The sequence below is a fragment of the Pararge aegeria genome, chromosome 16 (genome assembly GCF_905163445.1).
Source record: "Pararge aegeria chromosome 16, ilParAegt1.1, whole genome shotgun sequence".
In the NCBI taxonomy this organism is placed as follows: Eukaryota; Metazoa; Arthropoda; class Insecta; order Lepidoptera; family Nymphalidae; genus Pararge; species Pararge aegeria.
The window spans coordinates 4,825,068-4,850,150 of record NC_053195.1 but is presented as its reverse complement, the minus strand read 5'-3'; the positions used below and the strand labels follow the sequence as shown (position 1 = coordinate 4,850,150).

The 25,083-nt window shown below is 33.9% G+C and overlaps 1 protein-coding gene across 1 annotated transcript; it reads right to left on the bottom strand.

The window, feature by feature from the left end:
- Positions 1-198: 198 nt before the first annotated feature.
- LOC120630346 (putative sodium-coupled neutral amino acid transporter 10) lies at positions 199-18,721 on the bottom strand. Its single transcript, XM_039899545.1, has 10 exons — positions 18,638-18,721; positions 17,823-17,940; positions 15,651-15,807; positions 14,829-14,952; positions 13,408-13,529; positions 10,958-11,106; positions 7,960-8,096; positions 5,847-6,083; positions 4,068-4,227; positions 199-3,587 (listed from the first exon to the last, which is right to left on the bottom strand). The coding sequence occupies exons 1-10, from the start codon at positions 18,719-18,721 to the stop codon at positions 2,131-2,133; spliced, it is 2,745 nt and encodes a 914-aa protein (XP_039755479.1). The 3' UTR covers positions 199-2,130.
- Positions 18,722-25,083: the final 6,362 nt, after the last annotated feature.

The following is a 25,083-nucleotide window of genomic DNA, read 5'->3' as shown; positions in this document are numbered from 1 at the left end:
TTAATTCACATATTTTATAATGTGTACTAAAAATTTATATATTTACTCGGACTTGGCTTCAAAAACTTTAAAATTAAAATGCAACCGTCACTTTTCTACAATCATGTCGATACGATCAGCTGTGTGCTGTATTAAACCTATTAGAAATAATATTGCTATCCTGACCACGGGAAACATGTTACACAATAAAAAATTGCGTTATTTTAATGGTGTTAGCGGATTTATTAGCATCTTCACAAACTTTACAATGATGATAATTACAATGCGACTTATAATTATAGATCACAGACATCATTTTATTAAATAACTTATTTCTATTTAATACCGCGCATGATTCCTCACGTGTATATCCCAGTTTTGTAAGTAAAATTTTGTAGTAAAATTTTGAAGTTAAACTTCTTTTGGCGTTAAGAAAATAAGGGGCGATTGGGTACGAAATTTGTATTCAAGAAATGAACGTACGTAACTTGATGAACGCATTAAAACGTATTTGTCAAAAAGCTTATTCCAATGGGGAAGACTGGATAACCACTATCAATTATTAATTCCGCCTTAAAGGAATTTTTCTTACGAATCTCCTTATAATTTGTACTTTTCTTACTTTCTTCGTTTTATAACAACGTAATTCGTTGTGCACGTCACAACAATGAATGGTTTAAAAAAAATACAATTTGACAACACTTTACTGATAGTTTTTGTTTTGATCTAAGTGATGACAAATAACAAACACACAGCACCCTCTGCCTTGTTTTCAGTGATCTTTCCCATTGGGTTCGGAGTTCGATGCATTATAATTTAAATCGTATTACTAAGCCAATCAGTGCAGAGTACGTTCGCTAATACGTAAGTAATTATCTGTATGCAATTTAAGTAAAATAGCAATTTAAATTAAGTTTAAATTAAGAAGTTAGCTCGATAATCTGCATAATTTTTCTTTTCAAGCAACCTAACATTCATATTATACTTCTTAATGCTAATTTGCATATAATGATCTTATGGACAATTTTATATTTTTACGACTGACAATCTTTTACAATGGCCCACTCCATTAAATGGAAGACATTGAATATTGAAAAGTAGCGCAGATAAAAATTTTTCGAGCGCAAATGTAACACAATAAAATTGTAATTTTTGTTTTTTTAATGTTAAGTTATTTAAAATTTTAATTCGTAGCGTTCGATGTCGTCTTTCGTTTAACTCAGTTGAAATTTGTTTCAATACGTAAAAATACTTATGTAATTAACATCAAAGAAGTATAACTTACGTATAGACACGACTTTTTTTGTTACAAATTAAATATATCTATTGCCGCACGGTTTCTAGATAGTTACTTGTGCTTGGGTTTCGCGTAGATCAGCAACGACCTTTAAAAATATTTTTAATCTCGTATCGTTTATAGTCGATTACCTGATGTTTTTTTTAAGTAGCATCGAACTTCGATGTTACTATCACTTATAAATTAATAAATGCTTAGCTTCTTTAACGCTTCACATACAAAATAAATAATTACATATTTTATCGTGATTACATAAATATATTGTATTATGTATACATTACAAATATATAATATATTGTTGCATACTTAAATTTCTCGTATTTAAAGTTAACTTCTGGTAGTCCGTAAATGGACATGAATCGTTTTTATCTTTTCAGAATTGATTCTTATAGGTTGACAAATGATAGTGTAATAACAAAAATGTATTGTATTATGTACATATTACAAAGAATTAAAACTTAATTTTAATTTTTCTGGTTGAAGTTAACATCTGATTAGTATAAGCTAATAAATAATAATGCAATCTAAAATGGACATTATTGCAAAGCGTCCCGTGGGAGTAATTTCAATATTTTATAAATAAAATTATACATAAAATACCGTTTTCTTGTGTTTCTTCATAAAAGCCGTCATAAAATACATTTTAATAATAAATAATTAGTGGTGCGAGTTTTTACTCAAATCTGCTAACTAAACTGCATTGACAGGTCTAGAAAAACGTGCTTGTAGAAAAATGTGTAACACTAGTTGAATACCTTCATATTTATTTTGGAGAATTTTTACTGCGTAATTAGCTAAAAAGTTATTGGATGCAGTGATTCTTTAGATTTAGTTTCGAAAAAATTCAACTACATTTATCTTTTTTCATCATCTTTAATACTTTTCAGAGACCTAATGTGATGTAACGCAATCCCTTGTAGGGAATTCGATAATCCTACGTCTCCTAAATTTACGTCTGGTAGTAATACTTCTTCGTTTTTGCGTTCAGCTGGTGCATTTACTAGGTTATTGCAAATTTCTTTGCTGTTAGGTAATAGTAAGGTATTTACTGTATCATCTTCAATTTCTCTTTTTCGCCTTGGTATAAGATTGTTACCGTTAGCTATATTACTCAATATGTCATCGGCTTTAAAGTTTATAGCACCGTTTTCTTTGCTTTTAGTTGGTTCATCATGTACCGCTACTTTATTCTCAGTTTTAATTATGGGAACATTTTGTTTATTGTCATTGCTGGGTTTTCGTTCAGCATTTTTGTTTATTTGCGTGTCCTCGCCTTCTCTGTATGATTTGGGTTCATCTGGCAAATGCGAATGTTCTTTAATTGGTTCTTCTAAGATATTATCATTACTTGCTTTCAATCTTTCCTTATTTTCCGCGGTATTCGGTTGATTATTGCTTTGTCTTTGTTGCAAATTTTTAACTATATTATTTTTCCCTGAAACTTTAACAACACCTGGTTTATCTAAATCAGTATTTTCATCGTTTTGTTTTATAGTAGCGTGTGCCGAATTTTGAATATGTGAGTTAATAATTCCCGAATAATTCTTCGTTTGAGGTAATTTAAGTACGTTATTTATAACTTGATCTTTAACAACTTTTTCTTTCTCGAGTTGTTCACTATTTTTCTTATCAATTTGTTGAATAGCATCTAAAGTTTCTTTAACAATATTGTTAACAGCTTCGTTCGCTATACTTTCCACAGGATCTGCCTGTTTTTCAACCTTATCATCAGCTGGTTTATCTGAAACACCACTTAAGCTCTGAATAGCTGCACTAGCAATTTTTTGTATACTTTCAACTGCTATCTTTTTGGCTTCATTGTTGTCATTTTCTTTTTTGTTTTGTTGCATTTCTTTCTTTGTCTTTAGGAGTTCATCTAGAATTTCTTTCTGTTCTTTGAGCAATTCTTTTTGTTCTTGCCCATGTTGTTTAATAGTTTCTATCAACTGTTGCTGTTTTATCATGTCAATTTTTTGTTGGTTTGCTTGTGCTTTTTCTTCTTTAGGCTGTTCTTTCTTATCAGGAAATGCAATTTTGTCATCCACTACACTCTTACTAATGCCATTAACAATACTTTTTCCGTTTATTTTCGATATTAAGTTCTTTGGGTGTTTTACAGAGTCTTCAATATTGACTTTTGGCAAAATATCATTTTTTTGTTCAAGTACGGGGAAAACAACTGGGAGTTTTTCATTAGAGTGAGATTCCGGTGCAACAGGATTCGGCGGTTGTATTTCTGAATCCTTAATAATTGAATTGCCTAATTCATTGGCACCATTAAGCGGAATGTTCTCGAGCTTGGCTATTACTTCTGTAACAATAGAAACTTTCAGATTAGTACGTCTAATTTTATATTTTGGCTCAAAGTTTACATCTGTAGCAGACTCATCATTATCAACATATAACCGGCCCGTTAAAAGGCACGGAACTCCTCTCAGAATGAGAAGGGTTTAGGCCGTAGTCCAAAAACCACGCTGGCCAAATGCTGATTGGTAGACACCATTGAAAACGTTATGGGAAACTTTAAGGCATGCAGGTTTCCACACGATGTTTACTCTTGCCGTTAAAGAAAGCGATACTTTGAATTCCTTAAACTAAACATTCTTTAAAAAAAAAAAAATATTTTTAGTGGAGTATTAGTATTCAATCAAATATAACACACATTTAGAACGTTTGAGATGAATTTTGTTGGACTCTTCTTTGTTTAATTCAAACATTGTAAGATTTACTACAACGAATTTTAATTTTTTCGCAATTAGAAACTTTTAACATTAAAATCTATTACTTTTACCTTCCGACTTTTCCCTTTTCTGGAAGAAGTCTTCCACGATTTTGTCGATACGCTCCTGGGTGATCAATTTTTCATCGTACTTATCGCGCGAGTTCTCCGCCGCCTGCAGGTTCGCGTACGTCCCCAATACAAGGATTATCAGACCCAGTATCAAGACGAACTAGAATGGAATGTTTGAGGTTATTTTTTTGACCTGGAGACATCCTCCGAGTACAAATGTAAACATGTTATATAGTCATCTTCATCAACGTGTTATCGGCCCGCAAAAGATCCGATTAACAAATGATATCAATGATAAGGAATTTCGTGTTTTAAAATGATAATAAGCCATAAATTTCATGTGAGATAATAATCAAAAGAGTAACATGGTACCAGTGGCGTGCACTTCATAAATGCACAAAAGCACTGACTACCCTAAAATTTATACATAACTGGTGTTAGAGGAGGATTTTTGCCGTTTTATGCTATTTTCCTGCTGTATGCATACCCTGGTTAGAAACTTCATGGTACAAAATGTTTACCGTTGGCTAATATATAAGGCGCATTTAGGACTCTAGTAATTTAGATTTTAATAATTTTTAAGTTAGCTAACTCCGAATATTATCACGATCTGCTCGTATTGACAAACGCATCAAAAATGCCCATATACAGGACTATTTGAATAAACAAAACTTCAGATTTTCATTGGTTTTAGTAACCGATTTTACGCTATCTAGTCAGCGAACTCTAAAGAAGCAAAAATCAAAATGTAAAACGTTTTCACCCTTTTATATTAGTATATTCTTAAAGTAGTTATAACATTTCTATAATTTCTATGCAATACTTCACATCGCCTCGAGCACTTTTTTGTGTTAACAAAAAGCCTAAAACTCGCGTAATCGGCACCACAAGCTTCAAAGTCAAAGTCAAATATTTCTTTATTCAAATAGGCACATAGATGGCACTTTTGATGCGTACATTACATGTAAAATATGACATAGAAGTGAGTTGATGGCGATAACTAAATTCGTCAACTTAAAACTAAAGTTAGGAGTAAAGAAGTAGCCCACAACAAACTTAGCCGGTTGTTATGTTTTTTTTGTTATCACCATCTCACAATGTCATTTAAAACTATTAGAGCAATTATTTACACCCAGGCATTTTTATCGTTGACGTAGTCCTTAATACTTTTCTATAAGCTTACGTTTAATACAAACTTTGAACTTTTTCAAAGACATCTCCAAGATATCAACTGGTAGTTTATTGTAAAATTGTATACAATTTCCTTTAAATGAATTAATTCCCTTCCCATGAGTTATATGTATAACGTGTATATATTTACATGGATTTAGTTTTACGTCTATTGTCCCGAAAGCCTGCCCCAAATGTTTCTTTTTTTTCTTATAATAATAATAATGTTTACAATTTAAAATTGTATACAATTTCCTTTGAATGAATTAATTCCCTTCCCATGAGTTATATGTATAACGTGTATATATTTACATAGATTTAGTTTTTACTTCTATTGTCCCAAAAGCCTGCCCCAAATGATTCTTTTTTTTATATATATAAATTTTTAATAGTGTTTTTTAATTTATTTTTAAGCATTGTTAATTTAAAAAAAAAAAAAATAATAAATGATAGAATAATAATAATAATCATAATAATCATTTGTTTCATTCTTTACCCATACAATTTAAGATCAGTTACGACATAATGTTGAATGCAATAAAAATAAATACATGTCAAAAATAAATAAAACTAAATAAAAAAAAAAAAAAAATTCTTATTCTTAGTTACCTTAGCCAAGACTCTCTCGTTGGTATTCTTGAAGGTGACGTTCAGGAAGGCGGCAGCGGGGAACACGAGGCATATGAGCACTCCGATGGTGGCGCCCAACAGTCCAAGCACCAGCTCTATGGTGGGCAGTAACAGGCTAACGCAGAGCGCGCTACTTATGATGCCGAGGGTCAGGAGACGGAAGGGGCCCTCAGGGATGGAGTGGTTCACCATGTGGTCGTGGTGTGTTGGCTGCGCCTGAGAAAATAACAAATGAAAATAATAAAAATATGCTACCTGATTGGCTTTAAACGGTTTTAAATGGTGCCAGCAGCGTCTTTCGAGAGTCAAACCTTAAACGGTCAATGCACGTCCAGCATGGGCAGGAGACAATTCTATCCCCGGGGAAATGATATGGCAACTCTCAGAGCACTGGCGCTCAATTTGAAATAATATCCAAATAATAAATGTGTTATATATAATATAATATATTCCCTTGCTTTAGCAGGTGGACACTTTAATGTCCCCTGTCAGGGGATTTGACGGCAGATTGGCGCAGTAGGCAGCGACCCTGCTTACTGAGTCCAAGGCCGTGGGTTCGATTTCTACTGGAAAATGTTTGTGCGATGAACATAAATGTTTTTCAGTGTCTGGGTGTTTATATGTATATTATAAGTATTTATGTATCCTATTCATAAAAATATTCATCAGTAATCTTAGTACCACTAACACAAGCTACTTTAGGGCTGGATGGCGATGTGTGTGTCATAGTATATTTATTTATTTATATAATTTTTATCACTTGCCCGTGCTAGCCCTAGAGGAATAAGTCTTGAACCTAAATTTATGTTCGCCGTGTGGTGACGGCAGATCAGAATACAGTCACCAGCCCTTTTCCCATGCCACTAACAGAAGACTCATCTGGTGCTACTATTACTACCTTCAGTACAGCAATGGACTGTTATAGGCCATTAATGGTGGTGATGGTGGTGATGATGATGATGATAGAGGAACAGGGAAAACAGTGGAGACTAAAAATGTATTTAACATTTTTGTATAAATAAAGCTTCAATACTATGCCCTGTTGTGTTCTGAACCATGTATAGCGCTTGCACCATGTGCGGTGAACATGGCGCTATCAACATATGCCAAGAAAAAATCTGCGGCAGAATGGGACAAATTAGAAGGTCTAAGGCACTCCAAGAAATTCTTGGGCGCAACTTGTTTGGAGCTTGTTTTCCAAACAAGATTAACAGACTGAGTAGGAGACAGGCAAGATACGCCATAGCGGCCATAACAGGACACTTTGGCACAGGGTCCATGCTGCTCAAAATGGGCATAATTGATGACCCTACATGTAGGGCCTGCAACGAGGACGTCGAGAATGGAGCATTTGCTTTGTGAATGCGACGGATGGGCTAGAAAGCGGTTGGACCTCTTGGGAGTGGCCTATCCACAACCAGAGGATTACTGTGCCTCCAACTTAAAGCTTCAATCAAACTCTTAAAGTGGATATTTGAAGCTATTTAGGGTGAGGGGATACAAGGACGGGGCGAGCACAAAAGATCCTGGAGGGTCGAAGTGCATCCGTTGAAGCGGGCCTCATTATAAAATAAATAAATAAATATACTACGACAATACACACATCGCCATTTAGCCCCAAAGTAAGCGTAGCTTGTGTTATGGGTACCAAGATAGCTGATGAATATTTTTATGGATATGATACACATAAATACTTATAATATACAGATAAACACCCAGACACTGAAAAACAATCATGTTCATCACACAAAAATTTTCCAGTTGTAAGAATCGAACCCACGGCCTAAGACTCAGTAAGCAGGGTCGCTGCCCACTGCGCCAGTCTGCCGTCAAATACCAAGATAGATCTTTTGATTTAATATTTTTGCAGGGTGATTCCTTATGAAATTTACTTATGCATCCTTCAATATTATTTCGTAATTCTGTTACACGTTGTATAAGATATTATAATGGGCCGGAGTTATATTAGAACATCCGATTTGATAACCTCCTCGGATTTGTAACAAGTCGGTTAATAAAAAAAAAATCACTCGTATATTTTTATATTTCTGAATAATAGGTGTTTAGCTAGAATTAAAAAATATGTACTTACTTTTCTGTATAAAAAGGAGTAGAGGCTGGCGCGACAAGGGAATATGATGAGCGGGAAACTGAACGCGAGCGACATCACGAAGCCCAGCTTTATAACGTCGCTGCCCATCGTTGGGCTTAGACTCATTAGGATATTACCTGGAACAAGGTGTCTTCTTAAACAACGTTTAAATGAAAACCGAAATAATACGTCACAGGCTTTAAAGGAACATTATGTTCTGTCTCTGAGACTTATCTGTGAAGTCGAAAAATTAATAATTTTTGAGTAAACCACTGCCAAAGCTTTTACTGAAAGAAATCAGAGACAGTCCTACCATCACATGCAAAATTAAAATGAAGTGACTCCTGTCCCTTTATACGCGTCGCGTAGCGTAGGTACTATGCGTGTGTCGGTCTTTTATCTTCAATAAGTAAACACTTAGAATGTTTTTATTTCGTTTTAATGGAAAAATATGCTCTTTTGATTAATATTATTTCCTTTTGAAATATGCTTATGAAATATCCTTCAACATCATTTGGTTATTAGGTTACACGTTGTATAGATACTAGCTACCACCCCGGCTTCGCACGGGTGCAATGTATGTAAGTATGGTAATACTTAAATACATTGCACCCGCATCTAACCTAACCCAACACCCGCTCCCCACAATTGGCGTTCCTCCTACGGATAAAACACACAGGACATCCACATACAAAAAATATATGGGTTATTTACCAAGATATTTTTAATAAAACAGTATTATTTATTACTAGCGTACCCAGCCTGCTTCGCCGGTCTAGATTTTACTTTATTTTTTTTATACATTAAACTTACATCATTAAATTTTTAATTTAATTTATAGTCATAGTCATAGTCATAATTTATTAAATCATTTATTTCTCTTCTATTCTCTTCTCAAGCGGGTGAAGATCATTATCTACACCCATGTACACCCAACAATAGAATATCATCATAGTAAATAAAAGCTGTATTTGACAGTTTGACAGTTCAAAAATAGGAGTGCTCCGATCGTCACCAAACTTTACAGGATTACTCGCCAGGTCAATCCGGAGATTTCCTGAAAGTTTCATTATTGAAATCGGTCCAGTCGTTTCGGAGCCCATACGGAACATACCCACAAACTTTCTATTTTATATATATAGATAGATGAAGCGGTGATAGCCCAATGGGCAGGACTTCTACTTCACTGTCGGGGGGCCGAGTTCGTTCACAACACGCACCTCTAAATTTTCTTTGTAATTTGCGTTATAAGCAATTATAATATCACTTTCTTCAACGGTTAAGGAAAATATCGTGAAGAAACTTGCATGCCGGAGAATTCTCCTTAATGTTTTTAATGGCATGTGAAGTCCACCAATCCGCACTGGGCCGGCGTGGTGGACTACAACCAACAGAACTTCTTATTGTGGGAGGAGACCAGTGGGTCGGTAATGGGTTGAACAACACAGAGAAAGCAATTTTGTTTTGTACTATGTAAAGATGAAGATAAAGAAGACGTTTACAAAATCTATTTCGATCATAGTTATTTTTTAGTAAAAAAAAAAAATCTGTGAAAATTTAAGTGCAAAGGAGTCCTTATCTATAGAAAAAAATATAATTCAAAATTTCTTTATTCATGTAGGCCTATCACAGGCACTTATGAAGCGTTCATACATATTTTTTTACATAATTGTAAGGGGATGGTGATAACTTCGTTCGCCAACTTAAATTTAAAGCTACGAGGGTTCCAAACGCGCCCTGGTCTAAGAAGAGCCCACAACAAACTTAGCCGGGTAATTTTTTTTTGTTATCACCATCTTCCAGTAAATTTATATTAAGCTATGAAGCTAGAGCAATTCACACCCAAGCTTTTTTAACGTTAAAGTAATCCTTAATATTATAATAGGATTTTTCTGTAAGCTTACGTTTTATATCAACTTTGAACTTTTTGAGAGACATCTCAAAGATTTCATTTGGTAATTTGTTATAAAATAATATACAATTGCCCTTGAATGAATTTGCAATTTTGGGTAGCCTAGTAAACTGCACTACGAGTTTATTTTTGCTTCTAATATTTATATTGTTACAGTATATATGTCTGTTGTAACAAGAAAATAAACAAAGGTACAATGATAAATTTAGTTCAAGGCCTTATCAGGCTGGCGCGGTGAGCGTCAAGTGTAACAGAAACAAAAAGTGTTTATGTTAATTTTGTATTGTCACATTTTGCATTGTTACTATTTGCATGACGAGCGTTTCTGTTCTATTGAATAGAATATTATTGTTAATGAACGTATGTTTAAAAGCAGTCTGTTTTCTGGTGGAATTACTACCCTTGGATAAAGATGTACTGTTTATAAATTACAGTTTAATATTCGTACCTCACTATAAATATGTCATTACTTTATGTTTTTTAATATTAAGTATGCGTGTATGCAATTTTACATCTAACATATATTTAAATATAGAATAGTATATTTATATATACATATGTAAATATGTCATTACTTTGTGTTTCTTTAAATTACTTAGGCATATATGCAATCATATACCTAACATATATGTATATAAATATTTCTAAGTACATATATATATTTTATATTTTCTCTGAACATATATCATGTTAATTATTAATTGTATTTCTCTTGTCTCATTATATTCCTTTTTTTAAGTAATCTGGAAGAGTAATAATTTAAGAGTATTTGTGTCCTGTATTATGCAATAAAGATGTTTAAATAAATACCTTAAAGTTATTAATGAAGGATTATACTTCAGTTACAAGAGATTCAATAATATTTTAATAATATTGATTTTTGCGATGTATTTAAGTCGTTAATTAGGTACAACATTACTTTTTTGAATGTTTTTTACGGTGTCGGGTCAAACATAAAAATTTTTGATCCGATCTGATTAACGAATCGTTGTTCTATTCGTCTTCGCTTCGCGGTGCATGAGACCACGTTGCGTTTTCAAAGTATGTTTCCGCCTTAATGAGAGATTATTTACCAAGTCTACATACCTGATATCTCTTGCGAGCCGAACGCGATGTACCCAAATACGCCGAGCGTGAAGTAAACGCCTGAGCATATATTGATGGCGTTCTTTGTCACTACGCACATCTTCTCTAGAGATAAAGAAGGTAACGACTCGAAAATCTCGAACAACTGTCTGAAACCGAAGTATCAAAGGACTTTAATTTTGGTATCTTCATCGGGTATAGCCTAGTGGTAGTTTAGTTATAGTCTAATGATTTGGACGTACTTTTTACCAGACTGATAGATGACAGATAAACTTGCATAAAATACACTTGCAACCTGTATACGAGACGTACTAAACTTGCTTAAAAGGCACTTGCAACTATTATACGAACCGTTCTAAACTTGCACAAAAGACACTTGCGACCTGTATACAAGAAGTACTAAACTTTCATAAAAGACACTTGCGACCTGAATACGAGACGTACTCAACTTTCATAAAAGACACTTGCGACCTGAATACGAGACGTACTAAACTTTCATAAAATACAGTTCCGACCTGTATAAGAGACGTACTAAACTTTCATAAAAGACACTTGCTACCTGTATACAAGACGTACTAAACTTTCATAAAAGACACTTGCGACCTGAATACGAGATGTACTAAACTTTCATAAAAGACACTTGCGACCTGAATACGAGACGTACTAAACTTTCATAAAAGGCACTTGCGACCTGTATACAAGACGTACTAAACTTTCATAAAAGACACTTGCGACCTGTATACAAGATGTACTAGGCTTTCATTAAAGACACTTGCGACCTGCATACTAAACGTACTAAGCTTTTATAAAAGACACTTATGCGATCTATATACGAGACGTACTAAACTTTCATAAGAGACTCTTGAGACTTGTATATGAGACGTACTAAACTTTCATAAAAGACACTTGCGACCTGAATACGAGACGTACTAAACTTTCATAAAAGACACTTGCGACCTGAATACGAGATGAACTAAACTTTCATAAAATACACTTGCGACCTGTATACAAGACGTACTAAACTTTCATAAAAGACACTTGCGACCTGAATACGAGACGTACTAAACTTTCATAAAAGACACTTGCGACCTGAATACGAGACGTACTAAACTTTCATAAAAGACACTTGCGTCCTGAATACGAGACGTACTAAACTTTCATAAAAGACACTTGCGACCTGAATACGAGACGTACTCAACTTTCATAAAAGACACTTGCGACCTGAATACGAGACGTACTAAACTTTCATAAAATACAGTTCCGACCTGTATAAGAGACGTACTAAACTTTCATAAAAGACACTTGCTACCTGTATACAAGACGTACTAAACTTTCATAAAAGACACTTGCGACCTGAATACGAGATGTACTAAACTTTCATAAAAGACACTTGCGACCTGAATACGAGACGTACTAAACTTTCATAAAAGGCACTTGCGACCTGTATACAAGACGTACTAAACTTTCATAAAAGACACTTGCGACCTGTATACAAGATTTACTAGGCTTTCATTAAAGACACTTGCGACCTGCATACTAAACGTACTAAGCTTTCATAAAAGACACTTATGCGATCTATATACGAGACGTACTAAACTTTCATAAGAGACTCTTGAGACTTGTATATGAGACGTACTAAACTTTCATAAAAGACACTTGCGACCTGAATACGAGACGTACTAAACTTTCATAAAAGACACTTGCGACCTGAATACGAGATGAACTAAACTTTCATAAAATACACTTGCGACCTGTATACAAGACGTACTAAACTTTCATAAAAGACACTTGCGACCTGAATACGAGACGTACTAAACTTTCATAAAAGACACTTGCGACCTGAATACGAGACGTACTAAACTTTCATAAAAGACACTTGCGTCCTGAATACGAGACGTACTAAACTTTCATAAAAGACACTTGCGACCTGTATACGAGACGTACGAAACTTTCATAAAAGACACTTGCGACCTGCATACGAGACGTACTAGGCTATCATTAAATACACTTGCGACCTGCATACTAAACGTATTAAGCTTTCATAAAAGACACTTATGCGATCTATATACGAGACGTACTAAACTTTCATAAGAGACTCTTGAGACTTGTATACGAGACGTACTTAACTTTCATAAAGACACTTGCGACCCGTATACGAGACGTACTAAGCTTTCATTAAAGACACTGGCGACCTGTATACGAGACGTACTAAACTTTCATAATGGTCACTTGCGATATATTTATATACGAGACTAGACCTCGCCCAACAACCTTTGGTTTACCCATAACACGCTGCGCTGGGAAAACGAATTGATGATGGCAGTCGTAGATGTATTAGTACTAAGGACGCTGTTGACCTCCGTTATTTTCTCTTAGTCGCCTCGTACGACATCCAAGGAAAGAGGAGAGTTGGTCCCAATTGTATTCTAATCTTAAATTAAAGAACTTACGTCTGACAGAATAATGCCATAGAGAATATTGGGACGCATTGCAGCACGCCAGAAGGTTTCCATAATTCAATACGGGACGTAAAATCCGCCGTAAACAGCTGACCCGTCGCTTCTACTATTACCTAAAGGAGAAAAATTTTAACCATTACTATAAAGCACTTTTTAACAAGAAACTACGAGTATTAAACACCGAAGCACTGAAGTCGTGTTTTTTATATGTGTCTTATAATGATTAAATACCATATAGAAGAGGTGATAGAGCCCTGTGGGTTCGACTTCCCTTCCGGGGGGGGGGGGGGGGGGGATTTGGAATGGTGTAGGACAACATTTATTTATTTATTACTACTCTTGTACACCACTCAGAAAAATGAGACAAAAAAAGAACAAACACATGAAGAATGAAGCAGGATACAAAAGGCGGCCTTATCGCTAGACGTTATTATCTTTTATTGTCTTTTATTACGTTGTTAAGTAGCGATCTCTGCCAGGCAACCTTAGGCTTAGGGAAACTAAAAATAAAACAAATAGGCTATTTAGTACATACATACGAATATCTACATACTAATGCATAAACCAGACCAGACAAATAAAAATACTACTGATAAATATAAAAAATAAATATACTAATAAACATCTTAATATACCATAAATACTTTAATATGAGTTTGAGTAGATAAATAAATAATAATAGTCGTCTTTACTGAGCGAGATAATGAGCCTTAACAGCATTTTTAAATATGCCCAATGACTTCGACTGTCTTATGTTCAATGGGAGTGCATTCCACAATTCAGTAGCTTTGACATCACTGTAAATGCTTATAAAACTTCGTTTTGTGGAAAGGCATGCTCAAAGTCAGCGCACGACTCGATCTAAGTTCAGACTGCACTCCAACAAATTTAAACTTCTCCTTAAGATAAGAAGGAGTCTTAGGATTAAATAACATCGTGAGGAAACCTGTATGGCTGAGAGTTGGATGCTCTCAAAGGTTTACGGAGTCCACCAGCGGAGGGCCGGCGTAGTGGACTACGGCCTTAACCCCTCCTCATGTTGGGAGGACCACCCGTGCCCTGTAGCGGAAATGGGTTGATATGATGACGATGATGATTGAATATATTGTATTGTAAACTCAAGTGACTCCTGTCACTTTATTAGATACGCGTCGCTTTGCGTAGGTACTATGCAAGTGTCGATCTTTTTATCTTCAATAGGGTTGTCATAAGTAAACACTTAGAATGTTTTGAATTAGTTTGTATGGAAAAATACAAATGCTTCTATTGATTTATTATTCTTACAGGATAATTCCTCATGAAATATATTTATGCACCCTTCAACAGTATTTCGTAATTCTGTTACACGTTGTATAATATTTATCAGAAGTGGGATATGTAGAACGTAATCAATAAAACCCTAGTGTGTTTACCTTTATGACTAGACAGAAGTAGAAGGCGATAGTAGCCGCACTGACGTTGCTCAGGCTATCAACATTCCTTAGCAGACCCAACGGTAATACGCACACAAGTGAGACTATCACCATTATTGAGGTTCTGTAAAACAAAGAACATTGGCGAACTCCCATACATCACATTATGTGTAGAGTGAAGTACGGTAGCTCACACAGTTTGCGCGCTTTAATAACGGTCGTCGGCTCATGTCGAAAGGCAGGTCTCAGCTACTTCAAAGACGCATTGTTTCAAACGTGTCTCATTGTTATATGGGCTTTTGAATAAGTAGATCGAAACTGAAATGTTTCCTACAGTTCGCTACAGTTAAAACTGATGTAAATACCTACTAATATTATAATTGCCATTGTAAGTTTGTTGGTTACGCTTTCACGCAAAAACTACCTAACCGATCCTCATGAAACACATATTCTTGGAAGTATTAGAAGTAATATAGGATCCTTTATATCCCGACATTAAGCTCGGTTCCTTTGGGAGAGGGGATCGAAGTGTTTGACGATTTTACACCATAACTACGACATAAATAATTATTTTTGTACTATAGAGGTTATAATATGTGTTTAATTATGCCCAAACTTTGTGTAGATCTGATGAATGTGGTTGGAGATAAAGGACAGAACTCCTCAGCGGACAGCAGCAAACCCCTAACTTAAGGCTTAGCGATACAGAATACTTTAATTTTTTTTAGAACTACAACTAAATTGAATGCCACATCAAAAAACAAAATCAAACGCGGACGAAGTCGCGGGCAACAGCTAGTATGCAATAATTAGGTGCCCTACCTCAATATATCGCTCTGGTTGATGTTAAACATCTTCGCTATGATCTGCGGGCCAAGGTCACCGACGACCACGAAGTAGGCTATGCATGTGCCCATTAGAAAACCTATAATACCCATCTCAACTGCCATCTTGCCCGCTGGACCAAATATGTGGAATGCTGCAAAAAATTTCAAGTCATTATACAGTGAGAAATTCAACGGGAAAAAATAAAGTGGTGATAGCGCAGTGTTTAGGACTTCAGCTTCACTTTCGGGGGCCGAGTTCGAAACCCAGCACGCACCTCCACCTTTTCTAAGTTATGTCCGTTATAAGCAATTAAAATTTCACTTGCTTCATCGTGAGGAAACCTGCATGCTTATCAAAGTGTTAATGTTAATGTAATCAAAGTCTTGTGTGCGTGTGGAGTCCACCACTCCACAATGTGGCCCATTGTGTAGACTACGGCCTTACCTACTGAGCTATTAGCGCTTTATCTATTATTATTGTTATGTATCAACTGTGTCATAAAATAATAGTTTTATTGGATATTGGATAGAAACAGGCGTTACTTTGAATTCCATAATATATTATGAAAGCTTAATTTGCTATACTCCGCGAACAGCAGGAGAATCTGTATGGTGTTATTTATAATTTCTTCAATCTGTATACTCCACACCAAACAGATCCTCGGCAATGTACCTTCTACGCACTTAACAATTATTTATTGTAAAGTCAACATCTCCTGAGGATGCTCCGGTTTCGGTGCGAAACGTGCGTAAAAGGTAGATTGCTGAAGATCTGTTTGGTGTGGAGTATACGGATTGAAGGTGAAGGAATTATAAATTACACCATACAGATTCTCCTGCTGTTCGCGGAGTATAGCAAATTAAGCTTAATTTTCATAATAATAGTTTTATTAAATATGCCCCATGCCTTGCCATCTCTTTTGCAAAAACTATAGGTACCTATTCGAATATTGTGCAAATATGAGATCACACAACTTGGGAAAATTTATGTAAATTTATTCTTTAATGTCGCGAGTTTTAACTATTTTCTACCTACTGATTAACTTTTTGTATTTAAGTTTTACATAATTTGAATTATATAACATTTCAATATCACATGCTAATTAATACCAATTAAAATCTACATTGCAAGTTGTATCAGTAATATTGTATGAATATAAATTTCATTTATGTATTTATTTTTTTTCATTCTTTTGCAAGTTATCATGTGAGAGGATAAGTAGTGCATGATTGTATTCTTGTCTTGCTTTTAGGATTTTTATTGAAATTCTTATCAACAAGGTATATCAGATAAGGTGGATTATTCTAATAAATTACCACTTATATTATAGGTAATTTAATAGGAGATTATTGAATTCAACAAACGTAAATATACCATAAATGATATAACAAATATTCTTTCATTCAAAGTGCCCCAGCCCACAAGCTCTTTTAATCTTGGTTTTTAATAGTGATTCTAACACCGGTTCTCAGTGTAGTCTTACTCAGAAGAGTGAGGAAAGAATTTAAATCCTTGGATTTGTCAATGTTCTTTAAAGAATTCAACTAGGGCTTTTGTGCATTGTACAACTTTGCTATTGTAATATTTCAATCTATATGTATATAGATTGAAATATTACAATAGCAAAGTTGTACAATGTTAAACTTTGAAAACAACAACTACTCAGTTTCTTGCTAGCTTCTTCTTGATAGAATATGCCTTATGAACCAATAGTAGGTTCACTACAAATAGGCAGACGTCATGATTAGAATTTATTGGAATAGAGATTATATCTTGGTACCCTAGAGATGGCAAGAGGAAAAAAAGATGGGAAGAAGAACTGTCAAAAGGATAGCGCAGAATAGCAGAGCAAGATAGACAGAGCACTCTGGATAATTTAAGAGGAGGCCTATGTCCAAAGACAGCCCGACTAAGCATGCTGGGGCCCAAAGTTTCATGAAAGTTTTTATAGCAGTATGCACTTTGGTGCCGAGAGCAGTGCATACTGCTTTAAACGTTGTGAGATCACATAATTAAATAAATCTTTATTAGTAATAGAATATAAATAGATTTATTTAAACGTTGTGAGATCACATAATTAAATAAATCTTTATTAGTAATAGAATATAAATAGATTTAGTAACTCCGAATAAAGGATATAATTTTTGATATATCAGTTCAACTTACCGAGAAATTCATAATTTCTTCTTCGAGTTATGATTGCAGATTTTAAAAGAAAATAGCAGCACAGTCTTGAGACCAGGCCCATGGATATTAAAATTAACGTTGCTAGCAATATACCACACTAGAAGTACAACAAAGGTATATTTATATATATTTTTTAAGACATTTTTATGGTTAGGAAATCAATAAACAGGTTTTACTATATACTCCCTAAGCCTTTATGGTTCAATTTAATATTAATAATTTCCCGTTCCTGTAGGAGCTTTAGGAAAAACTTACAAAGGACTTTGAAAAACAAACATTCAAAAGCTGAATTACTATTTTGAAAGTTTCAGTAAATTTTAAATATTTATCTGTACATTGTAATTATTTATGATGAAGAAAAGCAACATAAATAATATTTATTTTGAACTAGAAATGGACACATTGTAACACATTAAACTTTAGATTTTATTGGTTCTATCAAATGACCATGGCAATTTGGCTAAATATAATTTAAAAGATTATAGTTTTTCCCAATTGATTCTAAGTATTTGTAACTTTAATTGTTTATCAAAACTTTATCATACAAAAGCGAAACAAGTTAAACTTTTAAGAAATTTGTGCTAACAAATCAAAATACCACGTCGCCTTTTGCGTGGATGGATATTCTAAAATTCAATAATCGCAATTAAATCTTCAAAAATTTGTTTTATCGGAAGTTTATATTTATTTACTTTGAAACTATACACACTACCAGTTTAGTACTCACTATAATTATGTAGCAAGGAGGAAGTGTAAATTCAAAAGGTTTATTTTTAAAACGTAAACAAACTTACTTGTTGAAAACAGAAGGGCATAGCCAAAATACCAACTCCAATTATACTGTTAGCTAGTGTGATCGATTGCCCTGTAGTTCCCATGTTTACCACTAATTATTTGTAGCTTTGAAATCGTAGTTTTTACTGTATTTAATTCTAAAATCGGTGACCAAAATATAGCGACATTTCCCTTGTTTTGAGCACAGACGAATAACCAAAATAATGAAATTCTTTAGACGTGGTTTTGACATTCGATCACAGACGAATACAATACAACAAGGATTATAAGTCTATCTCAAAATTGTCACATACTACTATTATTTCATGCCAATAATTAAATAATGATTTTATTAATGAAGATTAAGTGTGTACTGAGCATTTAATTATTTTGCACTATAGTCGTAAAAATGTAATAGGCCCGTTTTGACACTTGTCATCGCGACGTAACTAGTTATGAACCATAAGACTCTGTACTCGATACTCACGATAAATCAATTCAAGTTTGTATCAGTACTTGATTGATATTATTATGTATTGTAAAGTGTTCGTTCGTTCAAAGTATTCCTTTAACTTCACAACCAATACGCGTGACTGGCTGTTGATTATACGTCCACTTTTCAACATGTTGAAACAGAGTTAGTACTATATAACAACAAACACAAACATCGAGTCAAATCACTATGTTTAAATTAATGTCCAAAATAGAAGAGCCATAGTTAACGTAATAGTAAACAATATATATCAAACTTAAACGAGCGCACAGTCAACTTTACAAGATGAGGAACGAAAACCTGCGCAGTGCGCGCGGGGACGCTTTAGTCATGTGCCGCTTGGTCAGATACATCATCTCAGACTCATTATTTAGAACCCATTTTGAGAACCAAGCTCATTCTTTGCAGTAAAGATAACTACACAATATTTAATTTCGATATTCAGTAAAAAAATGGTTACAGCTCTATTATAAAAAAAAAAAAGACTGAGAACGTAACTGTTTTTGGAACGTTTCGCAACAATTATAAATTGCATGATACTATGAAGTAAGCGCAAAAAGAATACTCGCGATATATTCTTTCATATTATTTAACGTCCCAAAAAAATTTACGTATTTTTTAAAACACTGTATGTAATTGATTTTTATTTTTTTGTATCTTTCATTTTTGTTCCAAGTTACTTTCTATGGTCTTGCACAAATGTCAAAACGGGCCTATTACATTTTTCCGACTATAGTATCATGTAGATGTTTTATTGATGACTAGAATGTATGGTACAATGGCACGTTTTTGCAATACAAGCACAACAAAATCAATCAATAACGTGCACGTTATTATTTTTATTTTCCCTAATGTGAAATTAAATGCACATTTATCCTAATTCAAAAGGGATTTTCTAATTTAAAACTATTTAGGGTAAGACAAAACTCTTAAAACGTGTTTAGGTTAATTTGTTTTCAAAGATTGATGAGAAGACCCTTATAATTTATTACTTATGATAATATGAAAGTTATCACTTCGACGCCACTTGATGATGTCACTCCTTATCTCCGTCAAATCTTATCCATTTTTGATGATTTTTTAAATTATTAAAGAGTTTATCTACTCAGCCTGTCCTATGAACTTGCTCCTTTCATACATCCAGTAGCAGAGTGATTACTGTTTTAAAGATTATGTGAGATAGAGGACTCATCTAGGATTCTCGTAGTAGGGCTACAAAAAAGGTAAACAGCTTATACTACCCTTAGATCGAACAAAAGACATCAGTATTCATAGGGAAACATGCTAACCACTAATCCAACGCCCAAAATATACCTTTGCTTCCATTTAAGTTTGAAATTAATTGGGCGTTTTTAAATTCATTGTATACCATTTAGTAGATTGACAAAATACGCAATCTACTTCAATGTAGAGAATCGTATTTTATGTGCAGATTGCAGCTTTCATTTATTTGGCTGAAACTAGGTAATAAATAAAAAATCGAATTGAATGCACATTCAAACATTTATTTACCTACTTGGTTATTCTTTGGTATACTAAGCCATAACACATGAGATTTCTTTACACAAAAATATATTTTCACCTATAAAATACAAACACGGCTTTGGCTATTTTATTTCACAAACTATTTTGTACATGAATCGTGTTAACTTAAGTTGTATAATATAATATATTCTCGTAATTTATATATTATTGCCAAAAAATCAGGTGGGCGCTTTCTTTGGTTAACGCTTTTTGAAAAAATTTAAATTGGCAAGAATGTTTAACATTTGGACAAAAAAAGTCGTGAGTGTCATCGTCAGTGAAAAGTAAATTACCTTGTTTAAAAATGGCGCTGTCTTTTTCAAGAGAACATGGTGAAAGGGATAGCAATACTTTACTTGCCAATTTAGTTAGAGAATTGTGAACAGATAAATTAGGTACCCGACTAAGATAATAATTACTAGTAGAATGGGAGTGCCATAGTAATATCTACGCAAAAGTGTAGGTAGGATGGCTTTGAGATAATGTGGGTGTCAATTCTGCAATACACAAATTTGGTGTCAATTCTGCAATACACAAATCTTTAAACTAAACCAAATTTTTATTATATTTTTAATTTTGATCATTTAGACTGTCAATTTAGTGTAGCTCAAAGATATTTGAGCTTTGTGTACAAAGGCATTGACACCAATGAAAGGGATATAATTTTTTACACTTATAATACTGACAACCTTGTCAGTTTAATTTAGGTATTTGTCCACCACAGAATGTTAAATTTTATCTTGTTGAATATATCATAAAAAAATGCCGTATAACATAACATGTTTGAACTTTAACATAATTTTTGACGGCCAAAAAATTATATAGAATATTTTATGCGTTACTTAGTGCCCTTGACACCATCACTGGTGGCGTTTCGATGGCGTGAAGTGTTGAGTTCCACAATTATACGAGATGACGTCATAAAATATCTATCAGACAAAATGTTATTATATTTATTCTGTAAAATATTTTATTTTTTACTTGACAAACCTGTTTCTATCACAGCCGGGTATTCCGTTTTTTTTTATCTAATTGCCCAATATAATTTACTTTTCTGATAAGAATGACAACACTCTAGTACCTATTTAATAAAGAATGGTCTCACGTACGTATATGCTCCACAGAACAAAATCGATTGTGTGCACTTATCTTCAAGCATCGATATTGTTTAAGGTGTATTGAGATGTATCAGCGTCGGAATTCAGCTAAACTTCAACAAGTCACGATACACCTAAACGTACATATAATGCAACTAGGTATATGATAAATTATCTAATGAATATATTACTTATTCTATAATGTGTAATAAACGATAATTAATTCTGGTATTTGCTTCATGAATAAAATATAAATAACATACACAGTTGTATCTGAATGATATGGTTCAAATAATTACCTAGCATTGCAATACGCAAATATAAGACATCTGGCAAAACGTCGCTTAGCTAACACAACCGCGCAAGCCAAATTAGCATATTTTTTAGGAGACACAATAATCAGTTATAATATTCTCTTATAATTTTATACAGGAACGCAAAATGGCATTTAAAAACTGTCTGTAATGTTAAAAAAAAAGTTTTTCTTAATAATAAGTGTTTACCTGTTTTATTTTTGCGTATTTTTGGTAATTTCACTTACGCGGTATTGTTAACTAATTTACGAAAACTAAATAAGTCTACACCTGTTACAGTATAAAGATATACAGAGTTATTCGACGCCCCTGATCTCTTGGTAAATGCCGCCATGGTCTAGACAGCAGCGTCTGAACCTTTATTACAGAGGCCGACAAGTGGTCCTTCCTCGCCCCACGTTATCGCGCGTTTTCTCTATCTAGAAGGCATCATCGGACCCCTGTATATCCTTAAACCCTGGTGTAATGTAGAAAACAGATAGTAAGAATCTGATAAATATTATTCCATTTTTGAACATAACAGGCTGCACTGACGCTACGAGATATTACTCTAGGCTAGTGTGATATTAAATTATGTTAACATACCTTCTCACATACCTAGCTACTTTACTATATTAACGCCGCTAGTACGTATTGTTTTATAACAAATTCATACACTCAAGTCACAGAATTATTTTATACACAAATCTCTGAACTTCCCTGAATTGGTTTTCGCATTGTTTCCCCTGGAAAAGGGAATACAGTACTGTTATAGAACTGACAATTTAGTTTGGTTTCGATTAGAGATTTATGTATAGCAGAATTATCATCAATATTTACTTTGTTAACGTTTACTAGAAACTACTCTACAGCACGGCGAAAAATTTTAATAGAATGAAGCTTGGCTTAACTATGGTTCGCTATTACAATGTTTTCAAACATAAAGATAACGCAAGCTAAATTCAACCTAAACATCATTCGGTAAGACCCATAACACAATGAACAGGCACGATTCAAATAATGTCTCAGAGCCAGAAACGTCAATATGATGAATCTGCCATTAATATACTCAGCACACGCGCTAGACTATGACTTATCGAAAATCTAAGGTAGCATTTAGCACCGACGTCGGGCTTCGTTGCTGAGTTTCGGAAGGACTGTCAAAAGCCCAGAATGAAGCTAAGGCCTTCTTGCTCACGGGATTTTAATACGCGATATCGTTATTGGCAAAAGATGCAACTCGACGGCAAGTGTTTACAAACGAATGCGCTCACGTCGTGAGGTTTTGGATGGGCGTGAGCGTTTTGTATGAAATGTTATATACCTATGCACTAACACTTAACAATTCGTTCGTTCAAATAATTTGAAAGCTGCAGTCGGCTCGGGCTGGACGGCGGGCGCCGGCTACTTCAAAGACTCGGCAAGTACACCCGCACATTGGTGCGCGCGCGTCGATGGTATTTTTGTGAAAGAGGTTTGATTATTGTAAATGATGTAAGACAATTGAAATAACCTAGGTACTAAATGATTAAATACCTATTTCGTTATTTTCATGGGTGGGTGCAGTGCAAACTATTTGAGCCGACGAATATACAAATGGCGCTAAATATTTTATATGTATAGTATGTTTCATAAAACGTTACAATAATATATTATTATCTTAAGCTAGCTCAGTAACGTATAGGCAGTACCTAGAGGATGCACACTTTGAACACTTGATTCACTAATAATATTAATATATCTCTTTATTTATATATCTTTGTAACCATTGTTAAAGACTACGTCATAAATGATAAACATTGTCTATTTTAATTAAAAACACCGCGATATGGGTCCCCATCTCACTAGGACACCAGTGACGGTGCAACCCATTGCGCTACCAAAAAAATCTATACAGTTCTATAGAGAGTACATGAGCTTGTGTTCAATTGGTTGCGAAACCAATTTAGTGGCGGATACGTATAGATGTTCGGTGTCTCACTCATTCAAACACCAGTTGAACTAACAGGGCGCTTCTCCCGCACAATACTTGTACGTATAGTAAAAGCAGTACTAATTCTTTGACGCCAATTTAAAAACTAACGATTCCCCTTCTTTGTTGTTTTTCGTTTTGTACTCGTTGGTAGCGAGACCTATGGCGCGACCATGGTGTCTTAGTGAGATATTGACCTAACTACTATATTAGGTATATAGAGTTTTTTTGTTTTAGCGATTATTTTTTTTAACTTTACAGGAGATTAAAATAATTAAAATTTTGAAATAAATATTACAAAATATGCTTTATGAAATGGAGCAAACACATTTGGATTTCACCAATCAAGCTCCAACGGACTAAGTGATGAAGAAAAATTGCTTTTTGACACCTTTTAGCCATCTTTATAATAATATTATATTCACGTAGTTTGAGAGCATTTATGCTCATTACCAGTTTTAAATTTAACTTTTTTAGCACAACCCGAAGCCTTAGATTACAAACCCGAATATTTCGAACTTTGCGAAGCAAAACACATTGAGAAGAGGACAAAATTCATACTTTTCAGCTTTTTTGTGATCAAACTAGAAAACTATATACTTTTTATTGCTTATAATGCCATGTCAGAAATAATCAATCCAACTACCTCTTACATAACTATATATTTTATATTGCTCCTCACTAATTGAAAATAAATAAATTTATATTTAAGTTATTGTCTATTACGAGCGACGTTTATTTCAAATATTTAACATAATCTAAGGCCATAGCATTTTATTTTATGTAGGTAGAAAATATTGGTTGATAATTTATGTTATTTTGATTTAATTTATTCTTAAAAAACTGTTAAGAGGTGGTTAAGCTCAATCATAAGATGAATAAGCATTTTATGATTTTTTTTCTTTGCTAAAATGTTAGTGATATGACCATATTAGGCATATTTTTTCTAATATTAATAAGAAGATATTGAAAGTGTATTAAACATAACTATAAACTATTTTAACTTAATTTAACCAAACATGCAAATAAACAAGGAATGGCACTGGCAATAAAGTATTTGCATTTGTTAAAACTTAAATCAATACAC